Source organism: Diachasma alloeum, unplaced genomic scaffold, assembly GCF_001412515.2.
Source record: "Diachasma alloeum isolate Michigan unplaced genomic scaffold, Dall2.0 Dall_scaffold_00301, whole genome shotgun sequence".
NCBI classification, from domain to species: Eukaryota; Metazoa; Arthropoda; class Insecta; order Hymenoptera; family Braconidae; genus Diachasma; species Diachasma alloeum.
This window is the reverse complement of record NW_021680440.1, coordinates 137,163-163,603: the sequence shown is the minus strand read 5'-3', so window position 1 is coordinate 163,603 and position 26,441 is coordinate 137,163. Positions and strand designations below refer to the sequence as shown.

Genomic DNA, 26,441 nt, shown 5'->3' with positions numbered 1-26,441 from the left:
ACTTTTTCCCGATTATCTCGTTAACGAGTGCCTCTACGATAAAATATCCAATAACACTTCTTGTAGGAAATTAAATTCTCCACAAAAAAGGTTATTTGACATTTTCTCCTAGATCTACTCATTACCGAGATAATTACCTGATTATTAAAAAATATCGGTTGAACCTGCATTATCGCTAATTGCTGAATTATCGCGGTAATTAGTGGATTTATGAGAAAACACCTAAGAACCTTTTTTGTAGAGAATTTTATTTTCTACAAAAAAGGTCTTTTGACAATTTGTCGCAGAGTGGCTAGTTGGCGAGATAAACAAGAAATTGTGGGGCACTTCGGGGGTTAGTGCCTCAGGGACTAGCTGTGCTCGGTTCGCTCCGGTTTTGAACTGTTCTGCGCAGCTCCAGAGCCCCCAAGTTTAGACAGGAGGGGTGAGACTTTGGTTAGTTCTTCTATCACGGAAAAACACAGAATAAATCCCCTTGGAACTGTCATGATTTATTCCTGAGTGGTTTCATTGCATTTAATTAATTATCGGTCATTTTTTAGTGAAATATGGCACTGGTGCTGAGCAGGGGGGGCCTCAAGGCGTCCTCAGGATTTTTCGGTGGATTATGTAAGGTTAGTATTCGATTGAAAACATCTATCAATTTATGAAAACGAGTAAATACTGGGTAGTGAATGGAAAATTGATGATGATGAATATTTTGGATGAGTCGTTATAATTCTATGAAAATGTGCGGAAATTGCGGATTTATATAATATCATGATCATGATTATTTATACGTAACTCTGTCAAATACAGCAGAGCAAACCTGGGTTAAATCCTTCAATGAAAAAAACCTCCCCAACAATAAATAATATTCAATTTATTCGCTTTCAGGCTTCGCAGAAGAGTCACGAAGTCACTCAAGTTGCCTTCATCTCGGGCAAGAAATTGCGAGAGAATCGACCCCCTCGTCCCCCTCCATTCGACTACAGAAACAATAGATACAGGGCATGGCACGTGTGGTGGGATCCAATGGAGAAGCGTTTCGACGAAAATACGAAGGTGATCGTAGTCGAAGGCCTCCCAGGAGTGGGCAAGGCCAAGTTCTGCAAAAAGCTAGCTGAGGAACTGGAGATGTACCACTTTCCTGCGATAACATTCGACGATATTCACATCGACGATCACGATTTCGACTACAGAATATTGAATCCAAAACTGCCCCCCGACGCTCAGTTCGTCGATATCAATACTTTCCTGAAGGACCCCACGGGGAGGAACAGCACTGTGATACAGGTTCACCAGTATGTGCTCAGGTACCTCACGTACATCGACGCTCTCGCTCATGTCCTGAACACTGGGGATGGAGTTGTGGTGGAGAGGTCACCCTGGTCCGATCGAGCCTTCGCAAAGGCCATGGAAGTATGCGGCTACATGCCTAAGAGGGGGCTGGACTACTACCAGAGTTGCAACTTCATCAGTCTGCATCGACTCCTCAGACCGCATTTATGTATTTACCTTGATGTTCCAGTCGATGCTGTCAAGGTAATGCTGACATTTCCTATTTTTTGTGACAGAATCACGGATTTTGGACGTATGAAAAAATCGTATGGAAATTTTCTATACGGATATTTTTTATACAAATCATTTCTATACGATTTCTACAAATTTGAACCCACTGCCACATGTGTAGAAATATTTCGTATGGAGTTGCCACATTTCTCTACGTTTTCCTCTTTTGCTGCGAAGAAAAATAAAGAAATAAAAATAAAAAAATACATGAATTTTTTTCTTATGTAAAAATTTTTGTATAGAAATCATTCGGAAGCTTACTACCAATGGAACTGGTAGAAATAAAAAATGAAGAAGACAAATAACGCATTAAGTAACGTTTACATGCCTTCTGACAGAAAGGCTCGGCCTCCTGCTTGTCGTTCTTCCTCATTTGTTATTTTATTTATTAAATAATTAAATATCCAACAGTCTAGGCCAACTCTGGAGTAAAACCTCCGATAGTTAATTTAAAATCTCCAAATAAATACTCTTAATTCAATCATTTTTTATTTCTCGTATTCCAGGCTAAAATTCAAAAAAGATGTCGTCCTTACGAAAAAGATTCTCCAGCCCTGACAACACAGTATCTCAGCGAGATCGAACGCAATTACAAAGAGCTCGTCCTGCCAGACATATCGAGGCACGCTCATCTTCTCGTTTATGATTGGGAGAATGAGGGTATCATAGAGGACGTGGTGGATGATATTGAGGCACTAGAGTGCGACCCAAAAATGCTGAAGGATCATGGGGACAAGCTGCTGGACTGGCGTTTCCCCACCCTTGATGAAATCCGTGGTGCCAGAACTCTGTTCACCAATCAGAGGAATCAACTCGCCATCGGCTGCATCGCTAACAGGTGGGACGTTCCTGAGGTCCTGAGGAGTGGACAATCTAGCGCCAAGCTTGACGAAGTCCTTGAGGAACTCTACGATGAGGTGATTATATTGAGATATTTTTGATGTAGGAATTTAATTATGCAATTTTTAGAAAATTGCGTAATCAGTAGCGAAGTGGCCAAACGATTTCAGTCAATTTAGTCTTCAGTTGAGTTTTCCAGAAATATCTCCGAATTTAAGGGAGATAGCGAAATTTTTGTAATAACCTTTTTTGTAGAGCAAAGGGAGGGTTACTATAAAGGTTATGAGAAAAATTTTGCTATCTCCCTTAGATTTCGGGATATTCATTGAAAACTGGCCAATAGCCAAAATCGACGTGAACCATTTGACCACTTCGCTAAAAATGCCTGAAGTAATTCCAAATAATCGGAAATTTTGTCAGATTATCGGCCTTAATGAGGACTAATTCTGTGCAAAATTTCAGCGCGATTGATCTGGTAGTTTTTTTTAGAAAAAGCGATTTGTTTTTAAATTTCAAATAAAGACTTATTCTATGCGAATGTGTCTTTTCTCTTGATGGAGTGATTTCAGGGGAAAATATAAAAAAATCAATTCTTATTGGAAATTTTGTCAGCTACAAGAAATGTCTCCAGAAGAGCTTCCAAGAAAATTGCATTTTTATTCATGAAGTTTTCATTCTTTTTCAGGATCCGGGCAAGAAGTACGCCCGTGGATTCGATCCAAAGAGGAACAAAGGTGTTCTATGGAAGATCAAGGACTCCGGCGACGATTATATCCGCAAATCTAATAAAGTCAAAGTTGAGTAAAATTATACAAAATTTTCGCAACAAAGGAAAACATTTCTCTGTCGAATAATGAAGTAAATGTTGTAGTGCTCTGCTGGGGGATTACGAAAACCCCCAGCTGTATATCTACTATGCTGTACAGTCGATTTCATTAAACTTAATGTAAAAAAATACTTTTTATTGATGAATTATTGAAGAAATTCCCTTCGTAAATCAAAGTTGAAAATAATTTAGCTTTATTAAGGTTTATACACGTATATTTTTTGTCTTTATAATTACAAACACTTCACAATGACTTTAGGCTCGTTACAATATTTTTTTTCCTTTTTTTTCGTTTTCTCTTCATTGAAAATATAATTAATCAATATCTGAAGCAACGCCGATATTTCTGCAGAGATTAGATTACTAATATCTCGAAAAGTAATGGGTTTAGCGAAAAATATCACCTGACTTTTTTGAGAAGCATGAAATTATCTTGAAAAAAGTCCTTTTGACGTTTTCTGTTAGACACAATAGTTTCGGAGATATTCGCGAGGTAATCTTCAAACTTCGATTTTCACCACCCTCCTAATTATTTACTTTCTTCGTTCGGCCAGTTTAATCAATTGGGATAGTTGAAATTGGAATGCATTCACGATTTCATACAAATGCTTACAATATCCGTATTATGAAGTGATGTAGTCATCATTGGTTATTTACAATACTGTTAAAAATAAGTTTCTCGGGACAATTCTCCTCGGTACAATGAAAAAAGGCTTGTTAATCTTGTTAATCATTTCAGTTACTCAATTACTCAATAGAAAACGAAATCGAGTGGCAGTGATAAACTGACACGAAATATAATTTCCTAAACGATTGCTGCAGTCAAGTGATAAAACCATCCGTGTCAACCATTAAATTCTCGTTAACGAACGACTTCATGTTGATATTTTAGTAGAACTATTTGAGAAAGGAATTTTTTGTTGGAAATGGTCTCTGACTTTTTACTCCTGAAATTGATAATCACCAACATTGTTCAACAGTTGATAAAAATATTTCGAATTGAATAGAATCCGAAATTGTTGAGTGCCAACGATATTGCAGAGACTTTCAGTTGGAAAAACTCCCTACAAACGAAAGTTTATTGCCATTTTCTTTTGAAATCATCAATTTCTGAAATGAATCATCAACTAACGAAAATTGAATTTAATTCATAATTTAATGGATGTAATTAGAAATGAGAAGATAACAATTTTTTAAACATTTAAATCTATTTTTGTAACAAAAATTTTCAATCTCAAGACGAGATGTCTTATTGTTGATAATTTTCAACTTACGATTTTGCTGATATAAAACAAGAAATGTTTGGGAATCCGTTTTTCTCTCAGCGCAGCAGAAAAAATGTCAGAAAATTGTTTTAATAGAGAAGAAAATTTTCCCAAAAATATCACTGGACTTTTCCTCCCAAAACCCGAGGTATTTGATAGATTTGACAAATACAACACGAACTCAAACAGTTTTACCACTCATCCATTAATTTCTTCGGCTGTAATCACGATCAGCCAATCAACATTTACACAAATGGATATAAGTCACGATTACTGAGAGGTTCTTGCTCATATAACGGTCCATTTAACAGTGGATTATTCATTTCCCTTTAACATCACATTGAAAATAGCTATTCCTTGCTTTGCTTAATTAACTAATTAATACAATCAATCAATTCATCAATTAATGCAAGACAAGAATCTGAAATACATAAATTTTTTTCTCATTTTTGTTGATAAATTCATCCAGTTATTCTCATTAATTCGAACATTAACAGGTGGGGGGAAACGAGTGAGTGCCCTCGACTCATTCTCTTGCATTGATTAATTAATTAATAGGATATTTTGAACATTAAGCTGTTAAACTGCAACAGGAGTTGGTTTTTCTTGCTGTTTTGTAGAAGGCTTTTGATTGGATGCTGAGACCCTCGGATTTTTGGACCAAGTCGTCTAGTTTTTCGCCTCGTTGAAGTACAGCTTCCAATGTGCTATGCTAGTTCATGAAAAATAAATCTATTCAAGCATGAAATTTTTCAATCAAATCACGTGAATTTTTTTTAAAAAAACTCATGGCTGATTATTCATCATTCAAATTTGTCAATGAAATCACGTGAAAAAAATATTAAAAAATTCATGGCTAATAATTGTTCATCATTCATGGAATTAAAGTCTAATAAAATCCTTACCAGTATAATTTTCGTCTCATCCAAGTCGTTCTGCATCTTGGTGAGTGCATCCGCCTCCCTGGGATTCTGATACTTGGCCAAGTACGTATTGATTGAGGGAAAATCACAGGTGGCTTCGTTCAGAGTTCCCCAGGCGCTTGGGGGGTACCTTCCAGCAAAGTCATCCAACACTTTGGTTATCAGCGTGTGAGACACACGATTAGGGTATTCGTGGTCGGATATCAAAACACCCGCGAGACTGTCGCCACGAACGTAAACATGACACATGTATTCTGAAAACAAAATGCGATGAACATTTCAGGTATTAATAACATTCCTTTTTTTACACACGTTCGATAACATTTTCTTCCTATCCTCCGAGGAATTCAGGTTATTTTCATACATACTTTTCGGACTTGAGCTGAATTATGTAGGAAGGCATTGTTAAAAAATTTAACAATTAATTCATGTGAAAATTCCGTGGATTTTGGTATTGGAAAATTAGTTAGTTTGGGGACGAGTCTGTTAATGTTTTAATTGAATGAAAAAAAATTATATTCCTTTGGAAGCACTGATCGAAATTCTTCCTTGTGGAAAATAAGAAATTTAGGGAAAATTTGGTTATAAAATTTCAAGTTTTAAGCAGAATTCACGGAAAGTGATAAGTTTTCAGTGGAACGTGAATATTCAGAAACAAAAGGACATGAATTTTCAATTTTTCCCTGAACTTTCCTGATTTTCCTGGATTTTCACAGAATAATTGAACTGAGAAATCAATTATTTTATTGATTTCGAGATCATTTGAACGGAAAATCAATGGAATATTTCAGCGGAAGCTCCAGGGGAACTTGAACACGACAAAATTTTTTAACACTGAGTAAATGAATACTTTGCAGAAATAATTGTTTTCCTCAATGTAGGATATCCCTCGAAAATTTCAAAACAGATTCCAACGCTCTGCAGAAAATTCTGTCTAATAATCATCTGCAAGTATTCGTGTAACTCAAGAATGTTAACAATTCCATATGTGAAATTAGTGCGTGCAAATCTGAAAATACACATCTATTGATTTTCAATACTCAAAACCCCCGGATAAAGTGCAAACAACACATGCGACGCTAAAATTACGCGAAAAAATTGTTGTTTCACGTTGTTCATCAATTGTGTCATGAAAAAAGGAGAAATTATCGATTGCCCCTCGTGTTACCTCCTTCCTTGACACTTTGTCTAGCAGCAATCTGTGTACGTTCAACAATAGTCTTACTGACAAACGCCATAAACTCCCTGACACTTCCCCTTTGAAAATAAGAGAATGACTCTACGTCATAAGCACATTTCAATGCACTTGCGGATATGGGTCCTTTATAAAGCACTGTCAATGCATAAAGCTTAACCATTTTTGGGAATATCGGGTAATCCTTGGCACTGATCACTTGTGAAAAGGTTAATCAACACTTATAACACAAATATATTTGGTATTTGAAAAAAATCTATCGGTGAGGATTCTTCCCGTCTCTGTTGCAATTTTTATTGTCTCACTCGGTCGCTCTCTTCTCTTCTCTTCTCTTCTCAATGTTGGAAAACGACGAGCACAGAGAGGTTAAAAAACTGAATACCAACACTTGGCAACATTCATGTTGGACGAAGTGGTACAGGAGTTTACAAAAGTTTGGCAAACGCTCCGTACGTCACTTCACGTGGTGCGATAAAAAAAATATTGGCAGCAATTATTCATAATGAATGCCAAATTTTTGTAAAGAAAGATTAACAGGCGAGATTTCTATGAAAAAATGTTTATAACAAATTTTTATGAACGAAAAAAAAATAAAATTGATAAAAAGATTACACTAAAACACATTTATTTATTTTATTTATTTATTTACTACGTGGTAACAATTTTCAGGGGTTTTATACAGAAGGTGGAAAAATATTGTACAAATATATCAAAGTAAAAGACAAAAAATTCCAAAATTCAGTTACATAACCAGATAAATTTTCATAAAATTGATCCAAGGATTTTTTTCTGTTTGAATATATCACAGCATTTAGTCATTTAACAATTGAGATTAAGTTGCGAAGTTGTAGAGTCTATCACGAACTTCAATATACTTGTTTGTGACTAGTTCAGGTAAAAAGTAACTTCTCAAGGTCTGTCCGATAAATCAAACACATCAAATAAAGAAACTCTCAGCCAACAGTGAAAATACAGCATTTCCTGTTCTCACACTGCAGATGAATTCCCGATAGATCGATTTATTGAGAATTGAAAACAATTGAATTTCGGGGGCAGTCGTTCGAATCGGAAATTTGGAGACAACTTCCGTGCGCTCCGGAACTTTTGGTCGTTACTGTACGTCCATATGGAGTTTCTGGAGGTTGGCAACAGCCAGTTCAAGCCAGTTGATATCCTCGTATCCTGCGAGACTCACCAAGCTTTGATATTTACTGCGTTTACTCCTAAAAAACGATAAATTATGTGCGTTACGTACTCCTGGAGTTGACTGCACTTCTGAATAAATTTTCAAAGCTCTAGTCAATATCATGTGCGTTTGATTTGAAATTTACGGTCGATCGAGGATTAATTATTGCTTCTGGGGATCGTTGGAGTAATCCGAGTTTGGGGATTCCGCTTATCGAGCACCAGGTGAGAAAACAATTTATCGAACCCGTAATTTATTGATTTAATTCTTCAATTCTTGAAAGTATTCCGATTTTTTTTTCTGAAAAATTGCTGGGAAAACTGAGAATTTACGGTCAACATGGGTTTTGAGACTGGAAAATGAGAGGAGGGAGGGCGAATGGGAGTCACTTGTAGGTTAGAGCTTCGCTGACTGGATCCAATCATGCGTTGATGAGACGAGCCCGGAAAATGATTCGTTATTTAGGGAATATCTTAGATATGAAGGGGTTCACAGGGCTTCATCAGAGGGCCTTTTTAGGCAATTTCAAGGGTTCGAAAAATATCTCCTGACATCTTCAACGAGAAATGGTCATTACCGATATCATTGCCAATTAATAAAACTGATGGATTTCATACACGTTCTGATATAATCATTTTCTTCTCATATAAATCCTGTTGATAATTTATTAGACCCGAAAGGGGTGGAATAAATCGCTTCTAATCATCTCTAGGTTGAGATTTTTTTGTCATTTTGAAGGTATTCTATCAGGCTTTAAGAATATAAGTACTTCGGCTGCTTTTTGCTTTCAAATGGAAACCTTGTAATCGTTCAAATTTAAGATTTGGAATTTTTGTGTTATATCGACCCAGTGTGATCCAAAAAATCAGAAAGTGCAATTTTCAGATCTCGTTCGTACGTGTGTATGTGTGTACGTATGTAGCAAAGTTTTTCTTCAATTCGATAATATTGCTGAGCGCTATCGATCGACATTAATTGAAATTCAATTCATCATTTCGCTTTTTTTATTTTCGAATTTTTTCGAAAATCGGTTGTCCCACGATAACTAAAAAAAATTTTCTTAATTGATTGACCGATGGCTTAAAAATTTGTTTGGATGTCCTTTTTACCGAGTTCGAAGATGAAGGCGATAGCAATAATCGTTATTTTGGTTTATTTGAAAATTTGCAAAATTTTTTTTTTTTTTGAAAATCAGCATTTCGGGGATATCTTTGAATATCATGCTTCAAATGAATTCCATCATAGCTTAAAATGTTTGTTTTAATGCCATTAAGTCGAAGCTAAAAGCTGATTACAATAGCTATATTGCTTGATTTTATTTTTATGATGATTGTTGAAAATTTCGAATTTTTCGTGAATTTCCCTGAAAGTAAGCTCTCTGATAATTTATTCAAATGTGGTATTTCAAATGCATTCGAGTATGTATAAATAAAAATTTTCTGTCAACATTTTATCGAAGAGCTGAGGGGAGAGATAGCTAAACATTCAATTCCCACAATTTCGCTTTAAAATTACACTCAATTACCTTCATTTTCATTCAAAAACAGATAAATCTATGACAATGAGCGATTCAAGTGATCTGGATCGCCAGATTGAGCAGTTGAAGAAGTGTGAGATTATAAAAGAGGCGGAGGTCAAGGCACTCTGTGCGAAAGCACGAGAGATCCTCATTGAGGAGAGTAATGTGCAGAGAATTGACTCACCTGTTACGGTAAGTGTCTTCAATTAATGGAACTAATTCCGATAGTGAGAAATATTTGACGAGTGATTAATTGGTGTTTTTATCCGTTCGAAGGTCTGTGGGGACATTCATGGACAGTTCTACGATCTCAAAGAGCTGTTCAAGGTGGGTGGAGATGTCCCAGAGACGAATTACCTGTTCATGGGAGATTTCGTCGACAGGGGGTTCTACAGTGTCGAGACATTCTTACTTCTCCTTGCACTGAAGGTGAGTTCATCTTCTGGGTCCATGTTTAAATAAATCCAATTAAAAAAACTTCGTCAATACAACTTGGTAATTTAAACAACTTGAAGATAAAAAAATTAATTTGAATTTCGAAAAATTTGAAAAAATCCACGAGAATAATGCAAAAAACAAGAATAGAGTATTAATAACGCCTCAATGAATACCCACGAAGGAAAATAAAATGAAATGGGGACTATCATAAACATTATCTGTCAAAAACATGAGGATAATTTTACGAAAAACGGGTTTTCTAGAGGTTATCGAGACAATTTGAAGATTACACAGACGTAATATGTCAACAGTTTATCTTCATAAATATTTTTCCTCAGGTGCGTTATCCAGATCGAATCACATTAATTCGTGGCAATCACGAGTCCCGACAAATCACACAGGTCTACGGATTCTACGACGAGTGCCTGCGAAAGTACGGGAGTGTAACAGTCTGGCGATACTGCACTGAAATCTTCGATTATCTGTCGTTATCAGCGATCATCGATGGAAAAATATTCTGTGTCCACGGGGGACTGTCCCCAAGCATCCAGACACTTGATCAGATTCGAACCATTGACAGAAAGCAAGAGGTAAAATTTTTTCGATTCTTTTAAATTTATGCCTCCAGCTCTCTAAAGGGACAGATAGTAATAGATCAATTTAAGAATTGAATGGATTAAGGACATTCAAGTATCTTTTACAGTTTGAATTCAGCCATTTCATCCAATTTATCAATTAAATTGCGTTAGAAAATTAAAAAAAAAATCATGAATATTCTGCGTCATTCAAATTATATCAAAAATTAATTCAAATATCTCAAAAATTATTCATCCGACTTCAAGTTTTCTTTTTAAATATTCATTTTGATGTCTCGTATCTAGTTCTTTATGTAAAATATATATACCCGTTCCGTTCAAATATCAAAAAATGGATTTTCAATGCAATTCCTCTTCAATTAAGGTGCCTCACGATGGACCAATGTGTGACCTCCTGTGGTCAGACCCGGAGGAAACTCAAGGATGGGGCGTATCTCCCAGAGGTGCAGGTTACCTATTCGGCAGTGACGTCGTAGCTCAATTTAATTCAGCAAACGACATCGACATGATCTGCAGAGCCCACCAACTAGTGATGGAAGGCTACAAATGGCACTTTAACGAGACTGTACTTACCGTCTGGTCAGCCCCCAATTACTGCTACAGATGTGGTAACGTAGCAGCTATTCTAGAATTAAATGAACACCTTCAACGAGACTTCACAATATTTGAAGCAGCACCACAGGAGAGTCGAGGAATACCTAGTAAAAAGCCTCAAGCTGATTACTTTTTGTAATTAAATCATGAATAATGTAATTGTAATCGACCAATGAACATTAAGAGGATATAATATCCAACCTATCTCTGCCCCTCCCCATCTTTACATTAAAGGTTTTTCAATATTTTTTCACTATAAATCTCATTTTTTCTTATCTGGATCAATGATTTCTGCGAAGACGATTGACGAGCGTCGATTTACTCATTAATATACTCCATTCACTGTCGAAAATGTATTTATGAACAATTAATTCTCTGTAATAAAAAAATCGCCATTTGTAGAATTTTGTTTCTATCATTTTTCAGATCCATCGAATTTTTTCCTCTTTTTCTAGGGTTTTTTCGTCTTTTTATCATAAGAACGCAGAAACTATCGGATGAAAAAATGAAACTCTGTATTGGAGTAGAGCAATATTCAACCAAACGAGGGAAATTGGCTCCATAGTGGTGCAATTTTTTTCGCGAAGATACAAGCCTCCAAAGTTTGTGGACTACACTTTTGAAAAGAATGGTAGGATCGTTTACCAACCCACATTGAACGATAAACGAGCAAGTTCTCAAACCAGTCCTGTCCGGGCCAACAAAATCGTTAAAAAAAATGAAACGGTGAAACGCCCCGCCCCCATCTGAGTTCCCAATAATATCCAACGTATCTCTATCCCTCTCCATCTTTATATTAAAGGGTAACAGAATGCAGCTAATTTTCCAAATTTTTGAACAAATTTCCTGCTGTGCGTTAACGATATTTTTACAAATCAAAGCACATTAATCTCTGGAAGCAATGTGCTTTGGGTAAAGATCAATGCGCTTTGCGTTAAAAAAATATTAATAACTTTGAGCAGGAAATTTGTTTGAAAACTTCGACTAAACGGTGACCTGTTACCCCTTTAAGGGTTTTTAATATTTTCTCACTATGAATCGCTTCTTATCTGAATCAATGATTGTTATGAAAACGATTGACGAGCGTAGGTTTTCTCTTTAATATAGTTCATTTACTGTCAACAACGCATTTATAAACAATTAATTCTCTGTAATAAAAAAAATCCATCATTTGTGGAACTTCATTTCTACCGTTCTTTAGATACATAGTTTTTTCCTCTTGAAGATTAATTGGAGGGAATTACGCAGTGCAGGTTTATTGAGCACTTGTCTACTGTCTAGACTCGCTACAGAGCATCTAGGTACTAGAATAAACTTTAAGTATTATTTCTAAATAGAACGACGCGTCTATCTTGCGAGTTTCTAAAATGATTAATTTTTTGGATGAAATGAGGAAATAGTCACATTGCTGGGAGAACATTCATCTGTTGATAGATCTGATGACAATTTTCGGAGTGGGATTATACTTATTTCCCCATTTCACGAGGTTTTTTTAAAAAGTCGCAACGAGGTAGACGAAATATTGAAAATTCGATGGTTGAAGTGGTGGAGAACAGGAGAGAACTCCAGAAATTTCATTGTTTATTTCCCAGTTTGGGGAATATCACAAAGTTCTAATGTTCCGTAAATGGACGAGCGATGTTCCATATTTGGGAAAAGTCTTTCGTAAAAGGTCTTTTGGTCTTGAACATAATTTTTCATTTTTCCCGATTTTTTCTCATTACATAATGTGCTTCTTTTTTTTTAAACCTACTGAGTTTGGAATCGCCCAGTAGTAATATTGCTTTTTCAATATTTTTTCAAACAATAGTTCATTTTCAAACCATTGACTGAACCTCCGAAGAGCCTTTAGTGTTCCATAATTAGACTGTTCACCCAATCTTGAGTTTTCAATGAAATGAAACAACGTGCTGCGCATTTATATTGGAATGAGAAACAATAGAAAATGCGCTGGGGTGTCGAGTAACCCCAGTGCACTCGTAGAGGGATAAACGACCAATTCGTCCTCAACCCGTCATTCACTCTCCACCACTCCCCGTCTTAATTAATTCTCAATAAAACACGCACGAAAAAAAAATTATAGAAAAACCTAGTGAATTTAATCGAAAATTCTATTGGTTTTTTACTGAAATTCTGTTCAACTTTCTATCAGTTTTTGGTCGATTCTATCGGGGAATTTCGTCTTTCCATATAACTTTTTTATAGAAAATTTCCGAAATGAATTTTCCAAGTTTTTTCCACCCGATTCTTCTTCTCTCTGCATCAAGAAAAATTGAGCAAAAAAATCAGGAATTCCATTGATTTTTTTCTACATCATATTTAGAATCGCCCAATATGCTCTAGGTTTTTCTAAAAAAAAATTTCGCCCATGGATACTTAAAAAATATTGGAATACGTGGCTAAGGTGGCACATGTCAGATTTCGTTTTCCCAGAGCCCTAGGGCTTGTTGGGTGCACTCCTGGGTTTCTTCGGTGCATTATACCGAATCAATAAAAACGCAATTATTATCAATAACGACATGATTCCGATTCCAATGCCCAAACGAATCTCAGTAAAATCGACGATCGAGTCGAGAGCAATTTCTCGAAGCACTGACTCCCCATCGAGGGGTTCGCAGGGTGCCTGGACGATGATGTCCTCACGTTGCACCTGTTTCGCTTTGCAATTCACAAGTTTGTTGAGTGCAGCTGATCCATGAATTTGTCGTAGAAGGAAGGCTAGCGTCCACTCCATTGGGCTGAGGTTTTGGTACCAGAGGGGGAGGTTCTCCAGGTGGAGGGTCACCCCTCCCCCCAGGGTTATCTCGCCTATTACCAAGCCGGAGAGGAATGCTGCCAGGCTACTCCATTTGCAGACGTGCGCGAAGAATGTGCAGACGAAGTGCTGCAGCATCAGGTAGAGGAGACCGTAGGAGAGGTACGACCAGAGGGATGTCAGGTTCTCATCCACTGCGAGGTGCAGCCCTGACATGGCGAACGCTGGGCCAAGGTAGATCGCGTAGATCAGACACCAAGAGGGAAAACTGCAGAGTAACTGCAAAGGGAAAATAAGCTGGTGTCTCAATTTTTCCGCAAGTTAAAGCCACAGATGAAAAAATTTAATAGAAAAACATAACGAATTCGTTCGAAAATTCTATTGGATTTTTGCCGATTCTAGAAAATATTCAATGGAAAAAGTCAAGAGAATTCGATTTTTCTGTATAAGTTATTCTATTGAAATATTTTCTACAGAATTTCCTCAGCTCAAATTTTCCAAGTTTTTTTGTTCGATTTTTTTGATGAAAAGAAAAGGAAACGAGAATGAAAAAAAATTTGGAAAGTTTGAGCCGAGGAAATTCTGTAGAACATATCTGAAGAGAATAAGTTATATAGAAAAATCGAATTCTATTGACTTTTCCTATTAAGTATTGCTATAAATATAATATTAATAAATATTTGAATTGTTCTGTCAACCAATAATTTAGCTAGGAAGATTGACAATTGTTTCGATAATCGAAAATCAAGTACCTGAATTTAAAATTAGCGTGTTAACTAAAATTTACATTTCAATATTATCAAATATTTTATTCACCATCAGTCGGAAAATTTAGTTATTAAATTTTCTAATATTTTAAATTTATCAAATACACTTAAACGTTGAGCAATAAACGAGATAATTCTTACCTCTATGATAATGTAAATGAACCGCCCATAGAGTCCGTCTTTCATGTCCCTCTCGACATTGCGTCTGGCCCTCGTGATATCGAATATCTGCAAAAGCCCCAGCGGCCAGGATAAAATCCCCAAACTGGCGTAATAAAAGCCGACTCGATCCCTCAGATGTAAATTGGTGTCTCCAGCGACGTCCCAAAACACTGCCCCAAGGATAATGCTGAGAGAGGCAGCAATGAGGATCTTCTGGAGGAGCCTCGTCATGGCCCAGGGCTGGCTGTAGACTAGTGTCTTCATGAGGAGGGCGTAAATTTGTACAAAAATATTGGCGTCGTATACAGCTGGAGGTAGATTGCCTGGAGGGCCTGGATCTGATAAAGGTGGGAGACGAGCCTTCGCAAGTTCTGCTAAATGATCGATTCGCTGGGAGGATTCCAACATTGCTTCTGCTGAGAGGTCGTCCAGAGTCACTAAATCAACTGAAGAATAAGAGTAAATGCAGCGACACGTATGAAAAAATTCGACAGAAGACCTAGCGAATTCGCTAGAAAATTCCATTGGGATTCTATAGAAATTTTATGGGGTTTCTATAGGATTTCTAGTGAAATATTCTATTTGTTTTGCGCTGATTCCATTGGATATGCGATAAGAAAAAGTCAATAGATTTCAAAATTCTGTTTGAATTGTTTTGTTTTCCTCTTGAGATGTTTCCAAGTTTTTTCCACTCGGATTCTGCAATGCACAACAAAACGAAATCCTGCGGAAAAAACAGAAAATTCGTGCCCGATAATTCTAATAGAAATAATCTAAGAGAAAAATTCAAATAGTAATTCGAAATCTATTAACAGTTTCTTATTGAATATCCAATGGAATCGGCGCAAAAAGCAAATAAAATTTTTCAATAGAATTCCAATAGTTTTCAACCTTGTGGAAGCTAAAAAATTACTTTTGCCAAGTAAATTTACTTGTCACAAATAAATAAATATATATTTCCATTTGAAATGTGTGGATTTTCTTGTAGTTAGTAAATCCACTTGGCAGAAGTAATTTGTTTTCTCAGTGTGAATACCTGATTTTTTTCACCTGAGAACGTAAAAAATAATTTCATTCCCATTGCCTTTAGTCAATGACACATTCGACAATCTCATATTTAGAGTCAATTCTGAAAAAGAGTTCATTCAATCCACCCATTAAAAACCCGGACAAGAGTGAATTAAAAAAAATTGCACTCACGATAATAATCCGAGGGATTCTTGAACGGCGGACAAGGAAACTCGGCTAGAGCGAAATAAGGCAGCATGTCCCTCCTCGCCCCAGTAAACATGATTCTCCCACCGGAAGTCAGCGCGACCCTCGATACCATCGTGAGGATCTCGTACGTCGGGGGATGAAGAGTCAAAATGACTAATCTCTCTCCCCTCGCAGCCCACTGCCTCAAATACTCGACGAGGAAGAACGCATCGAAGATATCGAGCCCGTGTGTCGGCCTATCTAGGGCCAGGACATGAGCATCTTGAAGTAGTCGACAGGCCAGAGCCAATCTTCTTGCTTCCGAAGTCGTGAGGGAGCTGACGAGGCAGTGCTTGGTAGCCTCGAGGCCCAGTTCTTGGAGGATCGCTTCGGTTTCCATTTCTGAAGTCTGGGAACCCCCTCGCAGGCACATGTAGAAGCTCAATACTTGTTGAGCTGTTAGACCTGGGCTTAAACTGCTCTCTGCAGGGAGATAGGCAACTCTCGACCTCAAAGTCCGAGTGGACACACTCCTCCCATTCATAAGGATATCTCCCCTCTTGATTCTCCTCCTCCCCGCGACGGTCTCCAAAATGGTGGTCCCCTCCCTCTCGGTGGTGGCCATGACGGCCAGGACATCGGTGGCGCCAGCCTCCAGAGTGATGCCCCTCAACGGTGTCCTCTGGGAGTCCCCAGAGCTATCGACCCCTCTCAATTGCACGTGAGGATGCTGAACAGCAAGCCTCCTCAGACCCTGACCATAGTCTCCCTCAGGTCCCACCATCCCCTGGGGCTGTTCCAGGACTGCTTGCCCATACCCAGGGTCCATCGGTGCGATGCTGTGCCTTCTATTTGGTCTCGACGCATGAAGGAGATTCGCCTCACTCGCACTCCTCATTTTATTATCTCTCACGAGTAATTGTGAGGGGGTTTGCTGGGCCTCTCGAGGGGTCCCGTGAACCTGCCTGAAGTCTGGGTCACTCCTGGCTGATCGCATCGCTGAGGACTGCTGGTGGAGGCCGCTGTGGGAGACCCTTCGACCTTCCTCACTGGAGTCGTAGCCACTGGAGCCATCGCGGGCTCTCGAGGGCGGCAGGACCCGGGGGAGACCGAACTTCAGGTAGGTGTACGAGTTGCTGGCTAGGGGGCTCTTTGGTCCGTACCGGGGGTGCCTCAGGATACTCTGGACAGTGGAATCCCGCAGCTGGAAGTTCCCGTAGGGCAGGGGGGACTTCTCCGCGGAGCCCAGGGCAGAGTCGGTGAAGTCTGAGTTCAGATTTTGCCTGGGAATAAAAGGCGTCAGGAAGGAGTGAGCAATCTCTTGACAGAGAAGCTTGACAGAGTTCCCTATGTATACTGAGATAAAAATCGACATATGACAAAAATAATTTCTTGAGGGGAGAACATTGACTGCATATTCGATCAATTCATGCCAGGTTTCAGACAAGAAATCGGCGCTCTTTGGGGACAAAGAGGACGATACTGTTATTATTATTAATAATATATTATTATATGTTATTATTTTATATTAGTACATATGTTATTATATAAATACTTTATAATATTATATTATATTATATTATATTATATTATATTATTATTGTAGTAATATATACATATATATGCATATATATGCGTGACGATTATCGCGAAATTTTTTTAATGAGATGAGATGTTTTTATATACATTTATTTCGATAGATATTTTTTATATCAATATTACATTTCGATACACGTTTTCTTCCTTCTGTGACCCCCTATTCTAGCTCGGGCGCGTTTCTCGTTCAACAAAAAATCAAATGAGAGCTGTAAGTCGACTTAAACCGATTGACCACTTCACTACTGATTTAACAGTCAATGGTTGACAGCATTTACGGTCAGTCGAGGCAATTTCATGAGAAAATTCATGCAGTCTATATTTTTCCAATTCCTACCTGTAAATCGACCATGCATGAAGGTCTTCACTAGCCGGTGGCTCCAACCCTCGTGTATCCAGAGCCCCGGGCACGGAATACCTTCGCTCCAACTCCCAAGCCTCGGAACCCATCTCACGGACCTACGGGAAATCGTAAAAACTCGTTGTACTACTGGAATTGCAAAACATGATGAACACCTTAATAACAGACGAGCGTATCTACACGGAGAGAAATATCGGCATAATATCCCAAAATTAATTTCTTGCGTCAAACATCGCATCTCTTGGGGATAAAACCCTTGGGGTAGAATTCCGCATAATGCGTCAGACTGTGGAAGAATCCTGTGACATTTTCATGACTTGAACACGAACACTTGGCGATAAAGTGACAATTTCTTGCTTCAAGAAATCGTTTATTTCGCGTCAAAGGATGAGAAAATTACTAAAAATACTAAAGGCTTCGAGTCAGTGAATCATGGATCAGAGACTTTCATATTTCTAAAATATAACCGTCACTTGCTCTCAATCGCAATGAGTTTGAAGGAAAGCAATAACATCTTTTCCTTCTCTCAAACCGATTTTGTCTCTTCAGGAATATTATCTAATTTCCAGAAAAAAATATCATTTCTCATTCAGTATCATCCTCCTTTTGCCCAAAGAGCACCGATTTCTTGTCTGAAATCTACAATGAATTGATCGGATATGCATGCGATGTTCTCCACTCAAAAAATTATTTTTGTCATATTACGTCGATTTTTCTCTCAGTGTAACATTCTACATCATTTTGTAATGGTTCAATTGTCCTTTGAATTTCCCGCGTCAATTGATCAGGCCGAGTTATATTTATTTATCAATTCACATAATAGCTTCCCCCGTTAAGATTCAAGGAATATTAATTTTTATATATAAATTGCGCAATATTAGAAATACAAAATAAGAATTTATGTGGGACAAAAGTATCAAAAAACGAACGAGAACATTGTGACCTCCTCATTCGGAATATTCAAATAAATAATTAAGCTAAATTACATAATGTTCAATTCATCGTATTCCACGAAATAAAATATTAATTACCTAAGTAAACACGTAAATTACTACAATTTCCAAAGCTCCCATTCGAAAGTAATCGGAATAAATAAAAAAATTTCATCGAACGAAGCAGCTCAATTCGTTATGCGTTTACGAGGAAAATCCTAAAAACGGGCACATTGTTTTGGACCTTTGCCCCCGAATGAAATCGACCCTAGACCGTGAATCTTCATCCCGCAGTCCCAGGAAGCTCATAGAATCCCACCCAGCGGAAACCGCCTCAAAACTACCGGTGAAATTACCCAGGGAACAGACCAAGTAACAAAGGCCAATTCGATCGTCCGTAAACTCTGGAATGCGCTGAAAAAAAAACGAGCAAATGAAATTGAAAAACAGAGACAGAGAGTTGGAGAGCGAGGGAGATGAGGAAAAAAGGAAGATGCTAGGTACCGCTACAGGCGGTTGTTCGAGACTTGGTGCAGTCTCACCGGCAGGTAATCACGGTCTACTCGATATTTCCATGGTATCAGGAATGCAGGGAAACTCGTCGATACGCACGCGATGCTTTCTGGGTTTAATAACGCCAGATTGGAGGCTGAGATGAGATGTTGGGACGAACTTAACGGCTTCTAGGAGGATGACTGGATTGAAAATATCCAGCAGCACATGTTGATGGATTATTTCAGCTGATTCATTGATGAGATCTGCTTTTCGGTGATTATCTGGGTAATGAGGGATTTTGATGAGGAGTGGTGAGAGGAACTTACAAAATAATGCAAGTTAATTCGGCTGGGTCTAGCTAATTTGGCTAAAGACTACTGAATGAGCTCTCTCAGACTGTTTCCTCTTCCCCCTCTCTTCAAGAGTCCCCACCGCCGAGTACTCCCACTTGGGATTCTGTGAACCCAAATCTCGAGTGCCGTTTTTTTTTTATAAATTTTTTGTTTTCTTTTCGTTTCAATGTGATCTACAGACGTTGCACCTTAATTTGCCTCGGCGAAAAATAAACATTCAGTCTTTCCAAAAAATTTTATTACAACTAGAAAATTCTGCGTGAATTGTCAAAGAGCGAGCGAGAGAGTACCGACTACAGTTCTATCTTTTGTATTCAAAGTAAATTGTTCGAAGAGGTTTATTAGTCCTCGGCCACCTGCCTCAACCGGTACAATACCCGGCTGTTCAACATGCGGGTAAAAATCATCCACAGAGTAACACTTGTCCTCATAAACATAAATCAATCGCCCCAGTGTGTCTTGGGATATTCGAGGACTACGTATGACAGCATTCCGGAAACGTGGGGGAATAAAAACCCGTTACGTGTCTCAACTCTCTGTATCATACGGAGTCATATGCATGTGATTCCTCTGGGATCCCAGGAGTCACCTGATACCGGAATTTAATCATATGTTTGAGATTAAATGGAATCTGCAGAGGCACGTGTAGCACAGTTATAATTATCGTCTCGGTACAGTCACATTCTCATTTTTCTTTGGGGAGATAATGTTTATTATATAACAGGTGAAACCAGAGTGGAAAAAAATGTGAGAATTTTTTTTTCATGGATATGTTTGGAAATATTAGGGCCAGAGGGACACATCAAGTCATTCATTTCATGAAGGATTTCAGGGGAAAAAGGGAAACGTCTATTGTTTTTTTTCCCAGCGTGAGGATGATTGCGTCATTAACGGAGAAGATCAAGGTGTTAAAACAGGAAAATGGAGATGAGCATTGAGGATGTTTTTTCATTCTTTGAGAATTGAATTTTTTAATGTTCCATAAAATAAATCCGCTAATACGGGAGATTGCGACATCAACTTTTGAACCGAGAACATTTTTTTGTTGTACATCAGCTCTCAAGGGATTTATTTTCAGACTGATAATTCATCCGCTACAATCCTACAAAATACAAATACAAATTGCTCTAATCGGCGCCGTAATTCCTGCCTTTTTATCGACAATTTTTGGTGAAAATTTCAGACTAAAAAAAATTCGATTTTTGAGTAATTGACGATTGAAAAAATACGAAGATCGGCAAATTTCCCTACATTTTGATTTAAATTTCAAAATAATTTTCAGTTCTCAATTATAATTAAACAACCAATTCTAAATATCTGAATTTGATTTTTCAATTAATCAAATAATTAATCAAATAATCATCATTCTTACGAAGTTGATTACTCCTTTATAAAATATTTAAAAACTTAAAAAAAATGATTTATGATTAATTTAATACAATAAAAATCGCACAATTGTACAATACAGTTGCCTGATTTTGTCTGTAACAAAATAATTTTAATTCTGTCTTACGATGTTGCCTCTCTCTGTTTGTGATATGAGGTTGTTTTGCCCCTCAGCGTAAATACACAATCAACTTTACACCAAAGAATGAAAAATTTACTTCTCCACAAATTTGCATTCTCGATTTTGCGCAATTTCATTAAATATCGACCCGATTTAAGCTTCCGGAGTTGGCCAATCCTAGAAAGGTGTTTCAATACCCGATAAATAACGAATGTAGCCAGTAGTTTTTAAAATACACAATTCAACGTTTTTCCCCCCTTTCAGGTTTTCCAACATTCCACTGCCCCCCAATTCTCACAAATGCCGTTAAAACCATTCTACACAGGCTTTTCTGCACCTTCTCGAACCTTACATTTCTTCATAATAGATAAATAGAAATAACCATAGAATAGGAAATAGTGAATCAGCAGTGATTATTCAGACGTTTTCACTTTCAAGCCGAGTCAATTCATTCTGTTCATTTGCATTGGAAACAATCCAACGAGAATTGAACGCGTGAATGAGCCCATCGGTATTCTCTGAAAAAATATGTGTGTGTGTATTTTTTATTGTTATTACCTTAATGAAATGGGGAAATTTCACTCCGATACGTCGCTATTATGACAATGAGATAATCCCACGCACCGGTTTCCACTGAGCATCAATTTAATTCATCTAAACGCGTGCTCATTCCTGCAATTCCGACCTAATTTTTCTGTTTTTTTCATTTAATTCTTCTCTTGTTGAGGTTGACATTTCCGTGAAACCGTGGAACCCTCGAAAAATACAGGGTCTTGTACATGTCAATTAATTGTTTTTTCAGTAATGAAGGAAGAGTTATGGTTTTTCTTTGCGCGGTGATTCATCAGTGGGACGGCATTATCTACACGCATCCATTTTTCTATCTTCATTTTTCAATGCTATTTGTAATGATAATAGCCGGTCGTAGGAGTTGAGTTGGTAATTCCCGGCGTCTTGAATATAATGTTCAAGTTCTAATTATTGGGAGTGTAAGCGGGGAAAAAATAAATCGCACTTTTTCAATGAAAAGTAAGGGACGGTTCCAATGAATGAACGGAACCGAATGCCAGCGACTAAAAACTCTTCACAATGAGACGTTATACATAATATTATCTTCAGTTTAACAGGGATATTTTATTTGAGAAAAGGTTTTTTTAAATCGTTATAACGATTAGTAATTATAATCACTAAAATTTTCACCAAAAATGATCAATTGGTCAATGGTCAAATGGTTATTAATTTTTTTCATTGAAACAAGTATTGAAAATGACCAAAAAACGCTATCATTCGTACAAATGAGGCATTATATCTTCTATTATTCATCTTCAGTATGATTTTTTCAGTGAAAAGTTATTATTTCTCTAATTATACAATGAAAATACAGTTTTCATTTGTTTGTAATCGAGAATTTAATTAAATTGACACATTTTCATTTATTCATTTTAATAATAGCGATTTTCGGTCATTTTCAAGACTTGTCCCACTGAAAAAAATTATAACCGTCGAACTACGGCGAGTGGCAAACTCTAATTGGCGCCAAAATGCCTTTCATTTTATTGACAATTTTTGGTGAAAATTTCAGATTTTTTAAAAATTAGTTTTTTTAGTTATTTACGATTGCAAAAAAACGTTTTCTTGAAGGGTTTTTCATGTTCTGTGAGTGTGTCCGTACTTGAGGGGTTAATTTATTCATTGACTGAGTCAATAGTCAATAGCTGCGAGATTAAAATTCACTAGTAAGCGACTACATAAATTTTTCGAATGTCCTCGATTTCGAGAAAAATGTCGCGTTCATTCACTATTTTATTTTGCATCCATTTCCTCGTTCATAACTGGAGAGGGAAAAAAATTGAAAATATCTTTCATGATCATTAAATAAAAATGATGATCACCTCGACTCGTAATGCTCATGCACAAATAAACTGCTCGTCCCATCTGAATTTCAAATCAACGCATTATGAAATTCAATCGTAGGAGTCAGGTTGCTCATCTCCCTTGTCCACACATTCAACTCTCCCTGCGTCCTCTCGCTTGCAAGTAACCGCAATGAATGCCACCTATCCCCGACAAAAGAAATCGATACTGCCTTGAATTTCAATCGATCCCCGTGAGTTCGGGGAGTGAGCGATGCCAGGGGATAAGTCGAAAAATCCAATAGCCATTATCTTGCGACCATTTTCTTACGGTTGTCCCTATTTTTTTCATAGATAATGTTTATAATATTCCCCGGCTTGATGTTTCAGCCCAATTATTTTACAATTTTGATTTTTCAGTCCAATTATTCTGTTAAAATTTTAAAAAATTGGGGGAAAATTGAAAAATCATGTCATTTTATTTCTGAATATTCATGTTCCGTTGAAAATTCAATCAAGTTGTGAAATTTCTAGTTCACTCCCACTGAAAACTAATGAATTTCCTTGAAATCTACCTAAAACTTGAAATTTGATAACCATTTTTCCCCTAAATCAGACTCAATGTCACTCTCACGAGAATTAGGGGAGGGTAGGGTAAAATGGACACTTTTTACTTTTTTGAAAATATTCATAGCTCAGAAACAGAGTTATCAATTGAGCTCAGTCTAAGCTCATCACAAAGAGGAATAATTGTTTTTCAATTGAAAAATAAAATTATTCCATTTCATGAACAATTCAATACGTAATAAAATTTCGAAAAACGACGATAACCCAACTCGAATTTTCACCACATAACTGGAAAATCTAATTCTCCATTCCACTTTTCCCCCGCGAAATTCTTTCCTTCTTTTTATTCTCGCTGTGCTCAAGAGCTACAGCACGTAGACCCGCTATCGGACACTCCCGGGAGTCCGAGGGCTCCGTTGCGCTTGCTTGACCGACTGATTACGATATAGCTACTCTAATAAATCCGCAATTACGCTGAGCACAGCGAGTATAACGGCCCGAAGCTATTGTTCAAATAATAACACAGAACGAAAAATATATCGAACTGAAGAATTCTTATTACAATTCTGATGATTCTCGTCACATCTCACTGCTGCCTATCCACAAATTTCTCCTGTTATTTTCCGTTTGATAAATCCGAGCCCATTAATTAAAGGAGAAAAACAATGCCAATTAAAAGCGTAATTTATTACATACTCAATTTCTCTTTCTTTCATAATTGAGTAATCCTCAATGAGTCTCGAATTAATCAGGAGAACAATTAGTTTAATCAATTTCTATTGGTATGGGAGCGAAAAAAAATTATGTTCAAAGTAATAAAGGATCATCATGATTCATAATGGGGGAAGAATAATTACTCGTAACCGAACCGAAAGAGTTAAATTCGAGTTGAAAAAGTTGACTATTCATGAGGATAAAAACGAAATTTTTCGGGTCAAGATTTATGCGGAAAAATGTGTATTCTGAAAATTATATATTTTATGTATGGAATTGGCCTGATTTATGTATAAAAATTATATAAAATATACATTAAACATATATGAATTTGTATTTTATATAAATCTCATATATATTCAAAGAATATTGTAAATTGGCCTATACTATACATTTTTTAAATATATTTTTCCATGGCGAATGGAATTTAAAAAAAAAAAAAATTAGCATTCATCGGGATGATAGCTACATGCGTTCCGAATTTTTTTTGAAGAAATCCGGAGATCAACTTTTGATTGAATAAGATGAAAAGAATAAGAACTGATAGGGAGAGGTGAAGCAAAATGAACTGTTCTCATCGACTTAAAGTCCCAATATCTTTGTTGTTAAACAAAAAAATTTAGAATTCAAGTGGTCGAAGGATGTAATTAAAATAAGAATTTTAAGCTATGATTGAATCATTTGAAGCATAAAAATTCAAAGATATCTCCGGAATTCTGATTTTTTAAAAATATAAAATTTTTGCAAATTTTCAAATGAATCAAAACAACTATTATTGCTGTCGCTGCAAAATAGAATGAGATTAGTATTCACTAGAGTCAGAATTGAGTTGAAGCGGAAATTGGGATTATCACTCATAGGGATCAAAGATAAAGTCGAATAAAATTTTTTTAAAATGCAGAATTCAACTCAAGATAGAAAAGAGCGAGGAAAATGAGTGTTTGCATGGTATTTATTTCTTATAATGGCGGAGGAATAATTACTGGTGCAAATAAAGACCGAAACACGCACGAAAAAAATCAGTAGAAAAAACCTACCAAATTCGCCAGACAATTCTATTGAAATGTTCAATATAAAATATCCTACAGAAAAAGTCAATAGAATTCGATTTTCCAATAAAACTTATTCAATTGAGTTATTTTCTACAGAATATCCTCCGTTCAAATTTCCCAAGTTTTTTTGTTTTATTCTTCTTCTTTCCATAAAAAAAAAACACAAAAAAACGACAGAAAATCTGAACCGACGAAATTCTATTATTTCTATTTTCTATTAATATTTCTATTTTCAATTTCAGTGCAAGTGCAAGTGACGAAATTCTGTACAAAATATCTCAATAAAATCGAATTTATCAACTTTTTCCCTAAAACATTTCCTATTGAATATTTCAATAGAATCGGCCAAAAGCTAATAGAAAGTTCAAAAGAAATCCAGTAGAATTGTCCAGCGAATCGGCTAGGTTTTTCCATTAACCTTTTCCATACAAGAAGAAAAATTCCATTCTCGAGGGATAAAACAAACCCAAAAGTGTCAATTTTGCATTTTAAACCGCGAAAAATTACTCCACATCAGGGTCAGGACTGAGTCCAAGCGAAAATCTATTTACACTCATAGGGATCACAACAGGATGCACAATAATTTCTAAAAAAATCGACTTACGATTGAATAAAGCGAAGAAAATACGTATTCATATGACTCCAACTCGTTTGGTCATCATAATGCTGATGACTGTAGTTTTAAGCTCTTCTTGAAGGTCAGTACGTTTTATTTTCCTCCACGTTGCCTCGACGCAATGGCATTGGTATGCGCTACACCGCGAACCCTCGAACTAGCCACTTTTACCTCTTTTTTCCCGCACTCCAACAAATCAACGATACCTACAATTTTTCGACGAAAGTTCCCCCCGAAAAATTCAATTTCCCCTCGTCACCCGTTTTTTAATCACCGAAAAACACTCCCGCGTCCGATCGTAGGGGACAACGCACGGAGCCCACAGCCTTGCTCTTTCCTCCTGCATTCGTCCTGACTGCCGAGTGTGAACACCTCTGGAGTCTCTACCTCTCTTTTACCTCTCCCACTACATTTTCAGCGTTTTTTTTTTTAAGTACAGGAAGACATTCACCTCTCGAGGCTTGACTAGACGCGGCTTTTTGAGCTCCCTCGATTCTCCAAGCTCCCCCACTACCGGTTTTTTTTTATCGGAGGTAGAGGTACTACAGGCGTTCTCCAGTGGATTTAGTTGACGCACTGGG

General features: G+C 37.0%; 4 protein-coding genes across 4 annotated transcripts; 2 read left to right on the top strand and 2 right to left on the bottom strand.

Annotated features, from left to right (window-relative positions):
* Positions 1 to 377: 377 nt before the first annotated feature.
* LOC107039562 (NADH dehydrogenase [ubiquinone] 1 alpha subcomplex subunit 10, mitochondrial) lies at positions 378 to 3,348 on the top strand. Its single transcript, XM_015259249.1, has 5 exons — positions 378 to 435; positions 543 to 614; positions 877 to 1,524; positions 2,058 to 2,468; positions 3,077 to 3,348. The coding sequence occupies exons 2-5, from the start codon at positions 549 to 551 to the stop codon at positions 3,194 to 3,196; spliced, it is 1,245 nt and encodes a 414-aa protein (XP_015114735.1). The 5' UTR covers positions 378 to 435; positions 543 to 548; the 3' UTR covers positions 3,197 to 3,348.
* A 40-nt stretch (positions 3,349 to 3,388) lies between these two features.
* On the bottom strand, positions 3,389 to 6,987 carry LOC107039521 (synaptobrevin homolog YKT6). Its single transcript, XM_015259166.1, has 3 exons — positions 6,574 to 6,987; positions 5,388 to 5,659; positions 3,389 to 5,194 (listed from the first exon to the last, which is right to left on the bottom strand). Exons 1-3 carry the CDS (start codon positions 6,761 to 6,763, stop codon positions 5,054 to 5,056), a joined length of 603 nt encoding a protein of 200 aa, XP_015114652.1. The 5' UTR covers positions 6,764 to 6,987; the 3' UTR covers positions 3,389 to 5,053.
* A 752-nt stretch (positions 6,988 to 7,739) lies between these two features.
* On the top strand, positions 7,740 to 11,337 carry LOC107039518 (serine/threonine-protein phosphatase 4 catalytic subunit). The gene is made up of 5 exons (XM_015259162.1): positions 7,740 to 8,010; positions 9,334 to 9,497; positions 9,582 to 9,734; positions 10,082 to 10,333; positions 10,704 to 11,337. Exons 2-5 carry the CDS (start codon positions 9,342 to 9,344, stop codon positions 11,070 to 11,072), a joined length of 930 nt encoding a protein of 309 aa, XP_015114648.1. The 5' UTR covers positions 7,740 to 8,010; positions 9,334 to 9,341; the 3' UTR covers positions 11,073 to 11,337.
* Positions 11,338 to 12,163: 826 nt separating this feature from the next.
* On the bottom strand, positions 12,164 to 26,208 carry LOC107039520 (ATP-binding cassette sub-family G member 5). Its single transcript, XM_015259165.1, has 5 exons — positions 25,849 to 26,208; positions 17,748 to 17,869; positions 15,818 to 17,097; positions 14,597 to 15,063; positions 12,164 to 13,967 (listed from the first exon to the last, which is right to left on the bottom strand). Exons 2-5 carry the CDS (start codon positions 17,858 to 17,860, stop codon positions 13,371 to 13,373), a joined length of 2,457 nt encoding a protein of 818 aa, XP_015114651.1. The 5' UTR covers positions 17,861 to 17,869; positions 25,849 to 26,208; the 3' UTR covers positions 12,164 to 13,370.
* Between the last annotated feature and the right edge of the window lie 233 nt (positions 26,209 to 26,441).